The sequence below is a fragment of the Protopterus annectens genome, chromosome 2.part1, assembly GCF_019279795.1.
Source record: "Protopterus annectens isolate FY-2018-M chromosome 2.part1, PAN1.0, whole genome shotgun sequence".
Lineage (NCBI taxonomy): Eukaryota > Metazoa > Chordata > Ceratodontiformes > Protopteridae > Protopterus > Protopterus annectens.
In genome coordinates this window covers 1,527,254,550-1,527,268,526 of record NC_056729.1, presented here as the reverse complement: position 1 = coordinate 1,527,268,526, position 13,977 = coordinate 1,527,254,550, and the positions used below count along the sequence as shown (strand labels likewise).

At 38.2% G+C, this 13,977-nt stretch overlaps 1 protein-coding gene across 2 annotated transcripts in view; it reads left to right on the top strand.

The window, feature by feature from the left end:
* Window positions 1-13,508, top strand: part of LOC122794521 (tumor necrosis factor receptor superfamily member 14-like) — a 120,199-nt gene extending 106,691 nt beyond the window's left edge. For both annotated transcript variants that reach the window (XM_044062983.1, XM_044062982.1), the window contains one exon: window positions 12,986-13,508. In XM_044062983.1, coding sequence (XP_043918918.1) covers window positions 12,986-12,989 — 4 coding nt within the window. In that variant the 3' untranslated portion in view covers window positions 12,990-13,508. The remainder of the gene's footprint in view (window positions 1-12,985) is intronic.
* The last annotated feature ends 469 nt before the right edge of the window (window positions 13,509-13,977 follow it).

Here is a 13,977-nt window from a genome sequence, read left to right as displayed (position 1 = left end):
GACCTCCCTTGATCTAGATGTGAATCCCTTCATGATCAGGTGGGTGATATAGAAGGTTTTCCTAACTACTTTAGCAACATGAGTGTCAAACGAAGGCTACTGTCAACCTGGGTCCCCAGATCTCTGATGACTTTTTCTGTGCTCAGTGGATTGCCACCTATATGGTAGCTAGGGGTAGCCTTGTTTTTCCCAAAGGGTATGACTATGCATTTTTGGCGTTTAACTTCAGGCCATGGCTCTGGCACCAGTTATCCATTTCTGTGAGGCCCTTCTGGAGGATATCTGTGTCAGATGTGTTTTCGACTATGGCCCAGTTTGCAGTCATCTGCAAACTTTGTCAGCCATAACCCTCCTGTGTTTGCTTGTACTTCAGAAAAGTAGATGCCGAACAAGAGTGGACCCAGGACTGAGCCCTGTGGGACACCACTTGTGACAGGCTTTGAGTCTGACATGGCTCCAGCAACTCTGACCCTGTGGGTTCTGTCACTTAGCCAGTTTGCAACCCATCTTGTGATGTATGGGTTTACATTCAAGCTGATGAGTTTTTCGATGATACCTGAGTGGGGTATTGTGTCAAGGCCTTTGCCAGGTCGAGGTAGGCTGTATGGACTGCCTTTCCCTCATCAATGGCCTTGGTGACTGTCTCAAAAAGTCAACCAAGTTTAAGAGGCAGGATCTGCCTTTGACAAAGCCAAACTGAGTTGGATCCAAAGTCTGCAAGTTCCCTATGTCTTTATTTATGGGTTCCATTATGATCCTCTCCATGGCTTTGCAGATAAGGCTTGTCAAGCTAATGGGGCGGTAATTTCCAGGGTCTGTGGAGGCACCGCCCTTATGAAGTGGGACCACAGTCGCCGTGCGCCACTCCTTGGGTAATGTATCCTGAGGTGAGGCTAAGATTAAACAGCTGTCCTAACTGTGGGTTTAATTCCTCATTGAGTTCATGAAGCACACAGCCGGGGACACCATCCGGTCCCATGGATGCTGTGTTTTTTGCCTTAGTGAGGGCAGTTCTCACCTGGGGGTGGGGGTTGTTTGGGGGGCTACAACCCTCTGGAATAGATATCTCTCCTTTGGGGGGGGAGAAGTTTGCACTGAACCTGTCAGCCAGTATGTTGGCAATGTGTGTAGGTTCAGTAATTTTCACATCATTTTGAACTAATTCTGAGCATATCTGGGAGTTTCCTCCTAGGTTTCTAACATAGCTAAAGAAGGCCTTATGATTCTCTTTAGAGTCCTTGGCGATTTTTCTCTCAAAATTTGCCTTGGATGATTTTATGAGAGCTCTTAGTTTTTTACTTATAATGATCAAAGGTGTCTTACCTTTCAAGGATTTTGCTCTATCTTGTAGTAGCTTCCTCCTTTTGTTGTAGAGCATAAGATTTCTACTCTGATTAGTAAGGCATGGGGCAAAGTTAGATTTTGCTCTCTTTCTATGTAGTGATGCAAGGCTGCTGAAGATAATTAAAGAAAGTTGAACTGAACCTTTCTACTGCCTTACCTAGTGGCAAAGCTTTCAGAATAAAGCAGCTAAAAACGATTCAAGGTTAAATTTTGTGAGACTGAATATTTTTTTATACTTGTTGTTTGGCATGCTGAGTAATAATGCACATGTATGATGGTGATCATTAAGGGATTCAGGAAGGGTTCCTGATGAGGTGCAGTTGCAAGGATCAGAGACCAGAATCCGTCCAAGAATGGGATCAGTGTCCTTGGATTTGTTATAGTGGGTAGGAGAAGTAATACACTATTTGAAGGGGACAAATTGGACCACAGCCCAGTGTTAGTGGGAGACAATCAGTTTGGGTCTGTTTAAACCCAGTGATTTTGCACACCTGGCCCAATAAAGGTAGACAAATGGCCAGAGGTAGAGTTTTTCTGTGGCTTTTAAAGACAGAAACTAGAAGCGAAGGAACACCGCAGTAAACTAGTGATAAAGCTAACTCTGCAGAGTGGGAGCAGTACAAATGCAATGATTTATTGCAGGGTGCTTAAGGATGCTTACGTATTATACTCGGTACTTATCTGGAGCCAGGATTCATCAAGTTATACAGATACTCAAGTCACTGCACCCCAGGTACCAGTATAATTCTGCCATAGTACATGTGAGCATAAATCTCTGAATTATACAGAGAGAGACATTATGGACCTCTCTGAATATGTGTCTCAAATTGGTATGTGCCTTGCATTGAGCAACCCTGTACCTTTGTCAAGGATGATGCCACAGTATGAACAAAAATGACTTGACTTTAACAGTTGGCTAAGTTTCTGATTTCAGTCCAGGAGGATTCAGTATGTTACGATATACAAATCACTTACTACTCAAACTGTTTCACCAGTCACAGCAAAATGAATCAGGAACCAACAAGGCTGGTGAACAATCACGGAAAAAGTCAATCTCTGTAGTTTCAGGACAAACCAACAGTAGGCATAAATATTCCAAAACGTGAAGCTTTTATTTATAGCACAAACAAATGGATAAGCGCTTTCACATACACAATGTATGCTTCTTCAGATCCTAATCCTTATGGTTTAGCCACTCATTTAAATACTCTACATTTGTTGAATCAATTAAAGTTAATCATCTTAAATATATCCAATAAAATAATTAACCAATTAAATAGTTAAACTAGTGGATTCAGTCAAAGTATAAGTTTTTCAGAATGGGTGGTCAAGTTAAAATAAAATATAGTAATTTCTTTCAGAAACTGATTAAGATTATAGCGCTATAAATATCTAAAACATTTATTAAAATTATGTTATAAATAGATAGATTAAAATATTTGGAGAAGAGAACTTTGTGTTAAGAAATGAGCAGCAACAATTAGTAATACTAACATATTATATGATTCTACACTGTTAAGTCCATATTTATATGGGTAGAGAAATAACCCATAAATAAATAGATGAATAAATGAATATATGTAATCAAATATTTATAAAATAAATAAATAGGAGGTGCATGAAATAGATCAGAAAATAATTTTTTAAAACCAAGTAAATACTGCTTATAAGATAATCAATAAAATATCTCATATATTTATAAAATAAACTGTATAAATTATATAAATTGAGTAGTTATGTCAATATCTAAACATAATACATTATATGACTATATGATATAAATACAAGTATGTATACATCAATATAACATAAATGCATTATTATATACAAGCATATAAATGAATAAAACAATATGTATAATCAAATATTATAAGGTAATCAAATATGATAGAAAAATATATGTATCCTATGAAAGTGCAAAATCATCTCCTTTTTTTGAGTATTGGTTTGATAGATACATATTGATTGATGCCTGGATATTGGTGTGCTCTCAGTTTAAAAATCCAGTATAGCTCTCTGGTCTCTAATAAATTCGTATTGTCTCTTTCTCTTCTACTACCTCTTACTATTTCTAAAACTCGAAATTTGAAATGGTGATCTTTATATTCCATAATATGTTTTGCTAAGGCGTTCTGTTCATTACTACGCCTTATATCATAAGTGTGGTCATATACTCTATTCTTTAGTTTCCTCTTCGTCAGTCCTACATAAAATGCTGGACATTTCCCACAAGTAGCTAAGTATATGAGATTTTCCGTTTCACACGTTGCCTCAAATTTGGGAACAAATATGTAATTTAATGTTGGATGCATAAAGTCCTGTTCATTAACAATATGTATACACATACTGCAATGTCCACATGGATAAGTTCCTAGTCTCATATTTTCTTTCTTATCTGAATTTGCATTTAACCTGAGATCTTAGCATAATAGTTGTTTCAAATTTTTGCTGTTCCTGTAAGTAAATCTCGGGTGGATACCTACTATATTGGTGTTTTTTTTATCTATAGTCAAGATTTTCCAATTACTTTGGATAATACGCTTTATAAGTTGACTATCATTAGTGTATGTCATAATGTATCTTACTATTGTAGAATCTTTCACAATATCTTCCTTATCTATAGTTTTGACATTATATTTCCTAATGTTTGTATTATGATTTTCATTTAACATCTCAGGATTCAGTATGTGTCAGCTTGGGGGAAAATGGTCAACAGACCATGTTGCTTTGCCAGAGATGACATGCACCTGTCCCCAGTGGGCTTCCAGATTTTAGCTAAAATTTTATCCACTATCTTAGAGCCTTTTTTTAGGTACTGCCAAAGTGACAAACCTAGTGACATAGCAAATAAACCCAACGGACCCTAAAGGTAGTACTGCTCAATACTAGGAGCCTTAACAAGAAAATCCACACCCTATAAGCTGTCCTCACTCTGGAGAATATAGACATCTGTGCCATTACAGAGACATAGATTAATAGATTCATAGGAGGTTACTAGGCTAGTGGCTCTAGAGCCTTTAGAAGCCTAGCCATGTTTGGCCTAAGTATCCCCATTTGTTTTTTTTGTGTAGTTTTCAGAACATATTTATGAATAGAGCGGGTCTATAATCAACACCAACTGCCTCTGTTCATGAGGGACATGGATGCCGCCCCAGGGGTGAATTTGTGGTCTCCCATCCAATTATCTAGGTTGCGTTTGAGTAGGGTCAAAGAAAAGTTTTCATAAATAGGAAGTCCATTCCAAAGAAGTGGCAGTCTCTGGGAGACATATCTGTCTCTCCACCGTGTTCTGTTAATGTCACAAGTTAGGTTGAGATCCCTAGAGTGAGTGACTTTTGTGCCATTTGACTTGCAGATATGCAGTATTACCATTAGGGCTGGGTCGGAGACTGCCCTATAGGCCAGACACAAGTCACCCCTTAGCAGCCTATAAGATCTAGAGTAAAGTAATAGGGCTTTCAGCCTATCCATGTAGGTCATGCAAATTGGGAACTATCATAAATTTCCCTATGACACTAACATCCTGCAAGAGGGACTAACACAGATGAATGACTGGTGCCAAAGCAACAAATTAAAACTCAGTGCAAAGAAGTGTATTTGAGAAAATGACTATGCAGGCAAATTACTCCATTCATAAGACACCTCTAAGAGTTGGACCCAGTCGTTAGAGATATGGGAACATATGTAGACAATGATCTGGTCTTTGACCAACACGTAGCCAAGGTAGTAAGAAAATCATTCTGTGTTGCCCAATATATAAGTAAGGGTATGCATCCAGGCCCAAGGAAGTTATAGTGGCATTCTACTCATCCCTTATCAGACCCATCAATGAGTACAATGTCCCCTTCAGTTGGAATGCCCACAGAGGTTCCTCACCAGTGAATCCAAGGTATTAACACACTGTCCTGTACAGATCGCCTTATAGCCCTGTCTGTATTCTCAGTCTCCTACAGGTTGTTGAAAGGCAGTCTCTGCTTGGCATATAAAGCATCTTTAGATCCAGGCCTGATGAAGCTTTTGCACACCCCTAAAATGAGCAACACCAGAAACGCTGGATCCAGGGATATGAACTTTGCTTGCCTTGGATGTATTCAAATGTAACCTTGACCATTGGACAAAAAATCACAAATTCATCCCTGGGCTGGCCTCCATATCTCTTAAAGCAGAGGTCAACAGTAAACATTCCCTAACTAACATTGGATGGGTAATCATAAATTTATCTCCGAGCTGGCCCCAATATCTTTTATAGATGATACTGACTATTGCTGTTCTCTGTCTGCATTTGATTTTTCTCACCCACCCACCTTGTTGCTGTTGTACTTTTAAACTTGGTGGCCTTTGAGTTGCCTGCTCCTACTATAAATCTGACATCAGCTTATTCTGCTGAGCACTGAGAGATCAGCTGGGACGGCACTCCCCATAGTTTCTTAAACTTGAATTATCTTCTTTTTCCTTCCTTCCCACTTACTAAAAGAATTGCGCTATATTCAGCGGCTTTTACTATATTTGTGTGTCTTCCTATTTTATTTAGCTTTTTGCTGCATGTTCTTAAAGTGTTCAGTTGCATTTAATCTGTTGCATTTATTATTGCTTGTTAGTAGCCCGATTACATTGTAGTTATTATTTTAAGATTCTTAGTTTTGATTTAAACACTTGGGCTTCAAACTAGTTATCTTACATAAGGAAGGCTTGTGCTCCACACTCTTGTGACAGGAGATGTAGTTTTCACCCTTCTGAGTTGGGAGTTGCAGGTTTGAAGGCTTACTGTGTCTTTTATTCTAAAAGCGTCTTAGTTCTCGTTTAAGCACTTGGCCTCCAAACCAGTTATTTTACATTAAGAATGTTTGTGGTATACATTCTTGTGAGAGGAGAAGGTAGCCTCTCCCCTTCTGAGCTGGAATTGCTGGTGAAGGCTTATAGTACCTGCTATCATCAGTGTCTTAGTTCTGATTTAAGTACCTGGGCTACAAACCAGTTATTTTACATTAGAAAGTTTTGTGGTCTACAGAATTGTGGCAGGAGAGGATAGCCTACACCCTTCTGAGCTGGGAATTTCTGGTTGAAGGCTTATTGCTTATTGTGTCTTATTCTAAAAGTGTCTTAGTTCTGGTTTAAGTACTTGGGTTTCAAACCTGTTATTTTACATTATGAAGGTTTATGGTCTACACTCTTGTGGGATTGCTATCTAGATAGATGTTTTTAAATGATAGAACATCTAGTTTGCACATAGCTGGGTGTTGCTCATCAAGTTTCTTGTCTTATTGGCCTAGTCAATATTTAAATGTACCTCACTCCTCCCTAGTAGACCAGTGGCCATGGATATGCAATGCACTTCCTGACTCTCTCTCAGTGGCCAGTCTGGTTGAGATAATTATTCTGAGGCATTGTAGCCATTGCCTCATGTACACTGAAGACCCACTTATTCTTAATAAAACAGATCAAGTATGTGAGAGGTGTAAATACACTTTAACATTGGAGAGAAAAACTCTCTCATATAACCAAAACTTATTCTATACAGGTTGATAGTGACACCTGCATCACTCCTACTGCACAGGATAAAGACAATACACATAAAATTACTTATGATGAGGCACTTACAGGCAAACTTCTTAAAACACCAAGACTTCCTGCACAGTACAAAGTGCCCTCAGCCATCATGTAAACACTCCATTACACATAGTAACACTGTATCCAATGCCTCTACTGCTGAGCCCTTAAGGCAGTATTACTTGAAATAAAAATTAAATCAGAGGATACAGCGAAACCAAAAACCTTTAGGAATTATTCCAAGGATGACCTCTCTCTAGTAAGCAACACCTTGGCTAAATTCCAAGCACCCAAGCTGCCCCAAACCCAGAAACACCATAGCATATGCGGAGTTATTTACAAACTCTCTACAGCCATACTGATAGCTATATATAATGAGTTGTACCCACTCATATTAAGAAGAAGACAAACTCAAAAGACAAGGCACCTTGGTGGAATCACAGTATCAATCAGTTATACAAGAAAAGAAAAGAAATCTTGGCCAAGTGTAGGAGGAACAAAGCCAAACATACTAAAAGCTCCTGACTAATCTAAACAGATAGCTAAGAGGGTTAATTAATACTTCACAGGCTAAATTTGAAGAAAAAATAGCTTTTCAGGCAAATGACAACCACAAAGTTTTCTACAGCTATGTCCATAACCTCAGCAGGAATACACAACAATGCAGAGAACTTATAGTAAATGGCATCACTCACGCTGAACCAGTGGCCATTGCCAACCTTTTGGCTGACAGATTCAGCTTAAATTTCTCTCCCACTCCTGCCCCGATAATCCAGAGGAAATACTGCATACCACAATCCCCCCAAGCATAACTAGGGAACAGGTCATCAATCCACCTTCCGAGGCCAAAAACATTGCATCAGTGGGCTTCAATAATATCCTGGGATGTAAATAGCATGGAACCTGACCTCTCTGATCCACTTGAATCACTTTTCAACTAACGACTTCAGTCAAGTTTTGTGCCCAAGGAATAGAAGATGGCTACAGTCATTTCAGTGCACAAAAACAATCCAACCACTGATCCAGGTAACTACATTTCCATAAGTTCTACTAGCCTGGTATGTAAGGCCATGGAAAAAAATCATCATGGGCATGATAAATGAGGACATAGGTAACCTGCAATCACTGGACCCATCATAGTTTGGCTTTATTAAAGGAAGGTCATGCCTATTAAATTTGGTGTACTTTTCTGACAGGGTCACTGGATGAAGGTAAGACTCTGCACACAGCTTGCCTCGACCTAACCAAGGCTTTTGATACAATACTTTATTCAGGCATTATAGGCAAGCTCACTAATTTAGGTATAAACCTTTTTATTACCCACTGGATAGCCAACTGGCTGACTGATAGGAGCCGAGGTCAAAATAGGTGACGTCATCCTCCACCAAGTGGCCAGTCACTAGCAGAGTCCCCAAGGGCTTGATACTGGGCCCACTCCTTTTTGGCATCTATTTCTCTGAAATAGAAACAAATGCTGAAGGTTTATGGCTGCCTAAGTTTGCAGATGATTGCAAGCTGGGGATTATTATAGACTCTGTCAAAAAACAAAACAGCCAGCACGCAGCTGGAGCAAATATCTAGTTTTAATGTACAAAAACAGACCGGTTGCGGCCCACAGGCCTTTTTCAATGTAAAACATATCAGTACATTTCCCCATCTTATATATCATCACATAATAGAATAATTATATCTCATTAAACAATTATTACAAATGTTCATTAAGACAACAATCCCCCCAATTTTACTATCCAAGACTTTTCTTTTTTGTTCAAAACATTATGCCAACCACTTTTCATTGATCTGTGTCCCAACACCCTGTCAGTAATAATGAATTTAAATATCGCTGTTATGTGTATAATAGTATGTTTATATAAGGCATTAGCCAGATACTTATTTCTAATGCTACTTAGATGTTCTGAAATTCGCAATTCTAATGGTCTAGAAGTTTGACCTACATAAAAGGCTGTGCAAGAGCAGATAACCAGATATATAGCCCAGTCACTATTACAATTGCCAAACATTCTGATGTAAAAAAAACCTAGATGTATTCTTACTTGAAAATTCCTTAGTTGAACATATAAATTTACAAAAAGAACAGTGGCCACAGGGGTAACAACCCACCACTTGTGTGCCATCTATAGTAGTTTGTATAGAATTTATAGAGGGTAAAAAATGTTTATAATGGCTAAAGTAACTACTTAAAGTTTTCCTCTTTCGAAAAGGAAATGAGCATCTATGGCCTAACAGCTCACCTAGCCTATCATCTGTTAATAGAATGTCCCAATGTTGTTGCATCATATCTAAAAATCTATGAGTGTTCCTAGGTGGTAGTGAATCTTATTTTATTGCTAGAGCAAGGGCCACAGTCTTTGTATTTCAGAAGCTCTCTTCTTGAATATGATTGTACTTCCCTACTAGTCTGCCTAACCTGTGCCAATGAATAGCCTCGTTCAACAAAACGACCTAAAAGGTCATTATCAAAATGTATATATTCTTCAGTATTGGAACATATTCTATGTATTCTCATAAACTGTGATTTAGGTATATTTGCTGTAATATGTTTAGGATGACAACTGGATGCATGGAGTAAAGTGTTGGAATGGTGGGGTTTCCTATATAATGTACTAGACAAAGTGCCATCAGATTGTTGTAGACACTTTAACATCTAAGAAATAAATAGATGTAACATCATAATTTACTGTAAACCTAATGCCCCACTTGTTTTCATTCAAATATTGACCGTATTCCTGTAAACGTACAACATCTGACTTCCACACCATCCAGCAGTCATCCAAAAATCTGTGCCAGATATCAATTTCACCAGGAAAAATACTATGATGTATATCATATATTATCTGTTCCAAATACCTCATAAAGAGGTCACCATAAATGGGTGCAAACGATGCACCCATCGCTGTACCCCTCAATTGCAAAAAACATTTGGTATTGAAAAAAACATTTTTAGATAACACATGCTCCATTAAACATAACAGAAATGTATTGAAACACGGGCTATATAAGGACATTCTGTTTAGCCAATACTGTAAAACACAAAAACCAGCCCAATGAGGAATACTAGTATATAAAGACGTAATGTCTAAAGTACATAGTAACCAGTTAGACTCTAATTGGGCATCAGAAGTAATATTCAAAAATTCCGTACTTTTATCCTAGCTCTCACTCCTGATAACAATGGCTTTAAACAAACAGTCAAATAGGCAGACAAAGGTTCAGTCAGAGAGCCTTCACAGTCGGTCTACCCGGTGGCTGCTGCATGTCCTTATCAATTTTAGGGAGAAGGTAAAAATATTGAAAAGACGGATTTTTAACCTTCAGATGGAACATTGTACGTTTGTCAGTAATCCCCTCACTAGCAGCAGACTCTAGAAACATATCAATTTCTTTTTTAAAATCAGAAGTGGGATCATAAGGCATGCATGCATAGAATCTATTATCTTGCAGCTGTTTGTTAGCTTCAGTGATATTTAAAGATTTATCCATAATAGTTGCTCCATCTTTATCAGCTCCAACTATAACTATATTTTTGTTGTTTTTCAGCTGTCAAAGTATTCCTTTCTTCACTAGATAAATTAGAAGGAAGAACATATTGTTGACTATTTAGCTCAAACTGTAACTCCTTAAGTACACATTTTTGAAATACTTCTACATTCTTATTCATAGGTGGAATAAATGTTGATTTATTAAACTTAAAGCCACTATTTTCACTAACAAATTCCCCATTCTGAAAATATAGTTGCAAATTAAGCAGTCTGCAAAAAGCATATAAATCTTCCACAAAAACATCCTCAGGGACAAAAAACCCTGGAATAAAACTGAGGCCGTTGCTCAGCAGCAGACTTTCAGATTCAGACAAAACCACTGAAGAGATGTTGATCACATTACTGGAAGACACTATCTGGGTTTCAGGAAGTTCAGCATGGCTTCCAGTTTTCCATCAATCCCTATTTTTGGACTTATGTTTCCTGCACCCCTCCTTCTTTTCCTAAAGGTATAGGGGCCATGTCAGAATTTAATAACAAATTATCCTGCATTCCCATACATGACTTTTTGGTAGCTGGTGGCATTTGCTGTCGATCTACCTCTATATCCATATATGATGAATCCTCTCCTGAAGTGTCACTCATAAATAGACATTTCTTTTTTGTCCAGTAAACATAAATTCCTTCTGAGTAAATCTGTCATTCTTACTTTGTTTACCATTTTTAGTAAACTCAAAGGGCTTACCTAATTGGTAGTCCATTGAGTCTCTATTTAATTTGCCTATCTTTCTTTCCTTTACACTTTGTTCAAAAAGAAATAATTCTTCTCTCAACTTATTGAAACATTCTTTATAAACCACAGAGCCCTCAAAAGATTTAACAAATTTGAGCAACTTCTGGTATATATGAATCTATATTTCATTCATAAAAATCATGTAAGGTTTTTACAAACTGTAAAGTAGTTTCTTGTTGAATATCTGTCCAAGATGACAATAACGTATCATCCGCTTACCTAACTAAAGGTTTAATGCGGACTCTTTATAGACTCCCCTGCAGACACTAGCACTCTTCAAGTAGATCTATCTCTGACTAACAAATGGTGCCAAAGCCATGGTTTTAAGCTCAATGATAAGAAATACATAATTGTGCCCTTGGGGAAGTCAACCATCCCGGCTAATTACCATGTTGATAATACTCCCCTAAGAATCGACCTAATGGTCAGGGATCGGGGTATGCACATAGACGGTAGCCTTACCTTCAACCACCACACATGGCTACAGTGGTGAGGAAATCCTTTTATGTTGTGGAACTTATAAGTGACGGCATGAACTAGGTCCGAAGAGGTCATTATCCCACTGTACTCTGCCCTTATCAGACCAATCAGAGTATAATGCTCCCTTTGGTATGTTCCTGACCAGGCATATACAGCAGCTGGTGTGACCTCAGAAGTTCCTTATAAAATGCATACAAGGTGTATGCCTTATGCAGAGTCCCTTAAAGCCCTTTCTCTCTACTCAGTCTCATATAGATTGCTGAGGGGTGATGTATGACTGGCTTATAAGGCATCTGCAAACCCCGCACTTATGAATCTCCTACATATTCGTAAGTCAAAGGGTGCCAAAAATACAAGGTCTAGGGACCTCAATTTTGTCTGTGATTTATCAGAACATGCTGGATAGACAAATATATGTCCTAGAGATTGCCCTTCCTGTGGAACAGGCTTCCCATCCATGTGAAGCTGAGTTCACCTATTACTCAGTTTAAGCCCAACCTAGACCAGAAGTTTACACCAGGCCTGGCATTAGTGTCCCTTATGGACAGAGGAAGCCTATAAATGTTTGGCCCTCAATGTCCTATTTGGATACAGAGCATCATTATTATTTCAGAAAAACTTGGTTAGGATTAGAAAGTCCCCCCAGTCATTAGCCTTGTAACAATCTGTGAATCTAAACATACCCCTCCTAACTAACATAACTTGCCTAACAAACATACCCCCCCCCCCAATTAAGACGCACACATTGCAAGAGAACGCAATTGGGTTTAGTTGTGTGGCTAGGTTTATAAAGGCCATAGGGGGTTTTAGCCTAGTGTATACCTATGAAACTAAGAAATTAGCTCACACAGCAGTAAAAACACAGGTAAGGAATGTATTCCTTCTGTACGTGCAGCTTTGGTTTTGGAAATTGTCTTAATACTTGAACTGTGTGATGTAGGTTACAAAAAATAAGTTACTATGATTACCTAAAGTATTTAGAGCAGTAAAGAAGCAGAGCTGTAAATTACAGGTGCCTCTGAATGCATATGTCATGTGTAACTTTCCCCTTCACTTTTGGAGCTGTGTCACACTTTAAAGCAACGTCTACCGTGTACTTGCATTCTTCCTATTTAGTAATATTATGGATGACCCCTTAATAGTAGCAACTAGAGGGGAGAGCCACATCCAAGCCATGCAAAGATAAGTAAACAACAAAATAAATGTACACTGTAGTTGCTTAGTATTTGCTAGAACTTGCATGCTATGTGTTATATTGTTTGGTGTGTTTTATTTTGAATCTGTTTTATTATGTTGTTGTTTGTCTTTCGGCTTTTCCCAGTTAGGGATCACCACAGCGTAACTCCGAGGTGCTAGGTCGACGTTCGACCTTCAACGAAGGCACGCCCATTTACGCATGTCTTTCGAACGTCCACCCAACCGCAGGGAGGACATGCAGACTCCACACACAAGGCAAGATACAGTTTGCTGCACCCTGAGGGGGAAATATATATTTTATTTCACATTTTACTTCACTTACAACTGAAGATGTGATTTATTGAAATGTTTATACAAGTTTTAATGAATTTCGAATTTGATGTGACACACTTGAAAATGATGTAGTATGTGTAAAAGCAGAACAACTATTTAATGTTTTTATTTTACTATTGGGATTAATTGTATGAGTTAGTACATTGTAATATTATGTGGCATTGTTTTGGTTTTAACAAAAGTAAAACATTTTTTTATTGGTGGAAATTTGTGATCATATGACTTGCTACTGCTATTTAAAGCAGGCAAAGACTATGTATATTGTTCTGATGAAGCCTGGTATTTGACTGTGTGAAAGCACTTAACAGTGAATTTTATTGGAGCAACTTTAATAAACTGTTATACATCCTTGGTGGTGATTAACATCTTTATTTTGGAATTTCTATACTGTGAGTCCATAGTCCTGCTGGTCGTGGTTGTTTGGCGTTTGTTTTTGTTCGTGGAAGTGTCTACATGTGTTTCTTGAACTTTCAGATAATTTACACATGATGAAATGTAGGGGAAGCAAAAGTGCCTTTACCTAAGTGGCAGCACATTCAGAGTACATGCCTACATAAATGGGGCACAGTTGGAAGCCCCTTGCATAGATGGTGTATCGTTTTGTCCTGGACGGAAGAAGTTGGGTTTGGTTTCTCCTTCTGCTGAACAGAAGTTGAATTCAACCAGGAAACCACTGTTTGTCTTGGAGCCTTACATACTACATGCAGGGTAAGTATATATGACTTGTAAGGGATTTTATACTGGTATGTACTCTTTTCTAGGACCGAAGTATATAGAAGACCT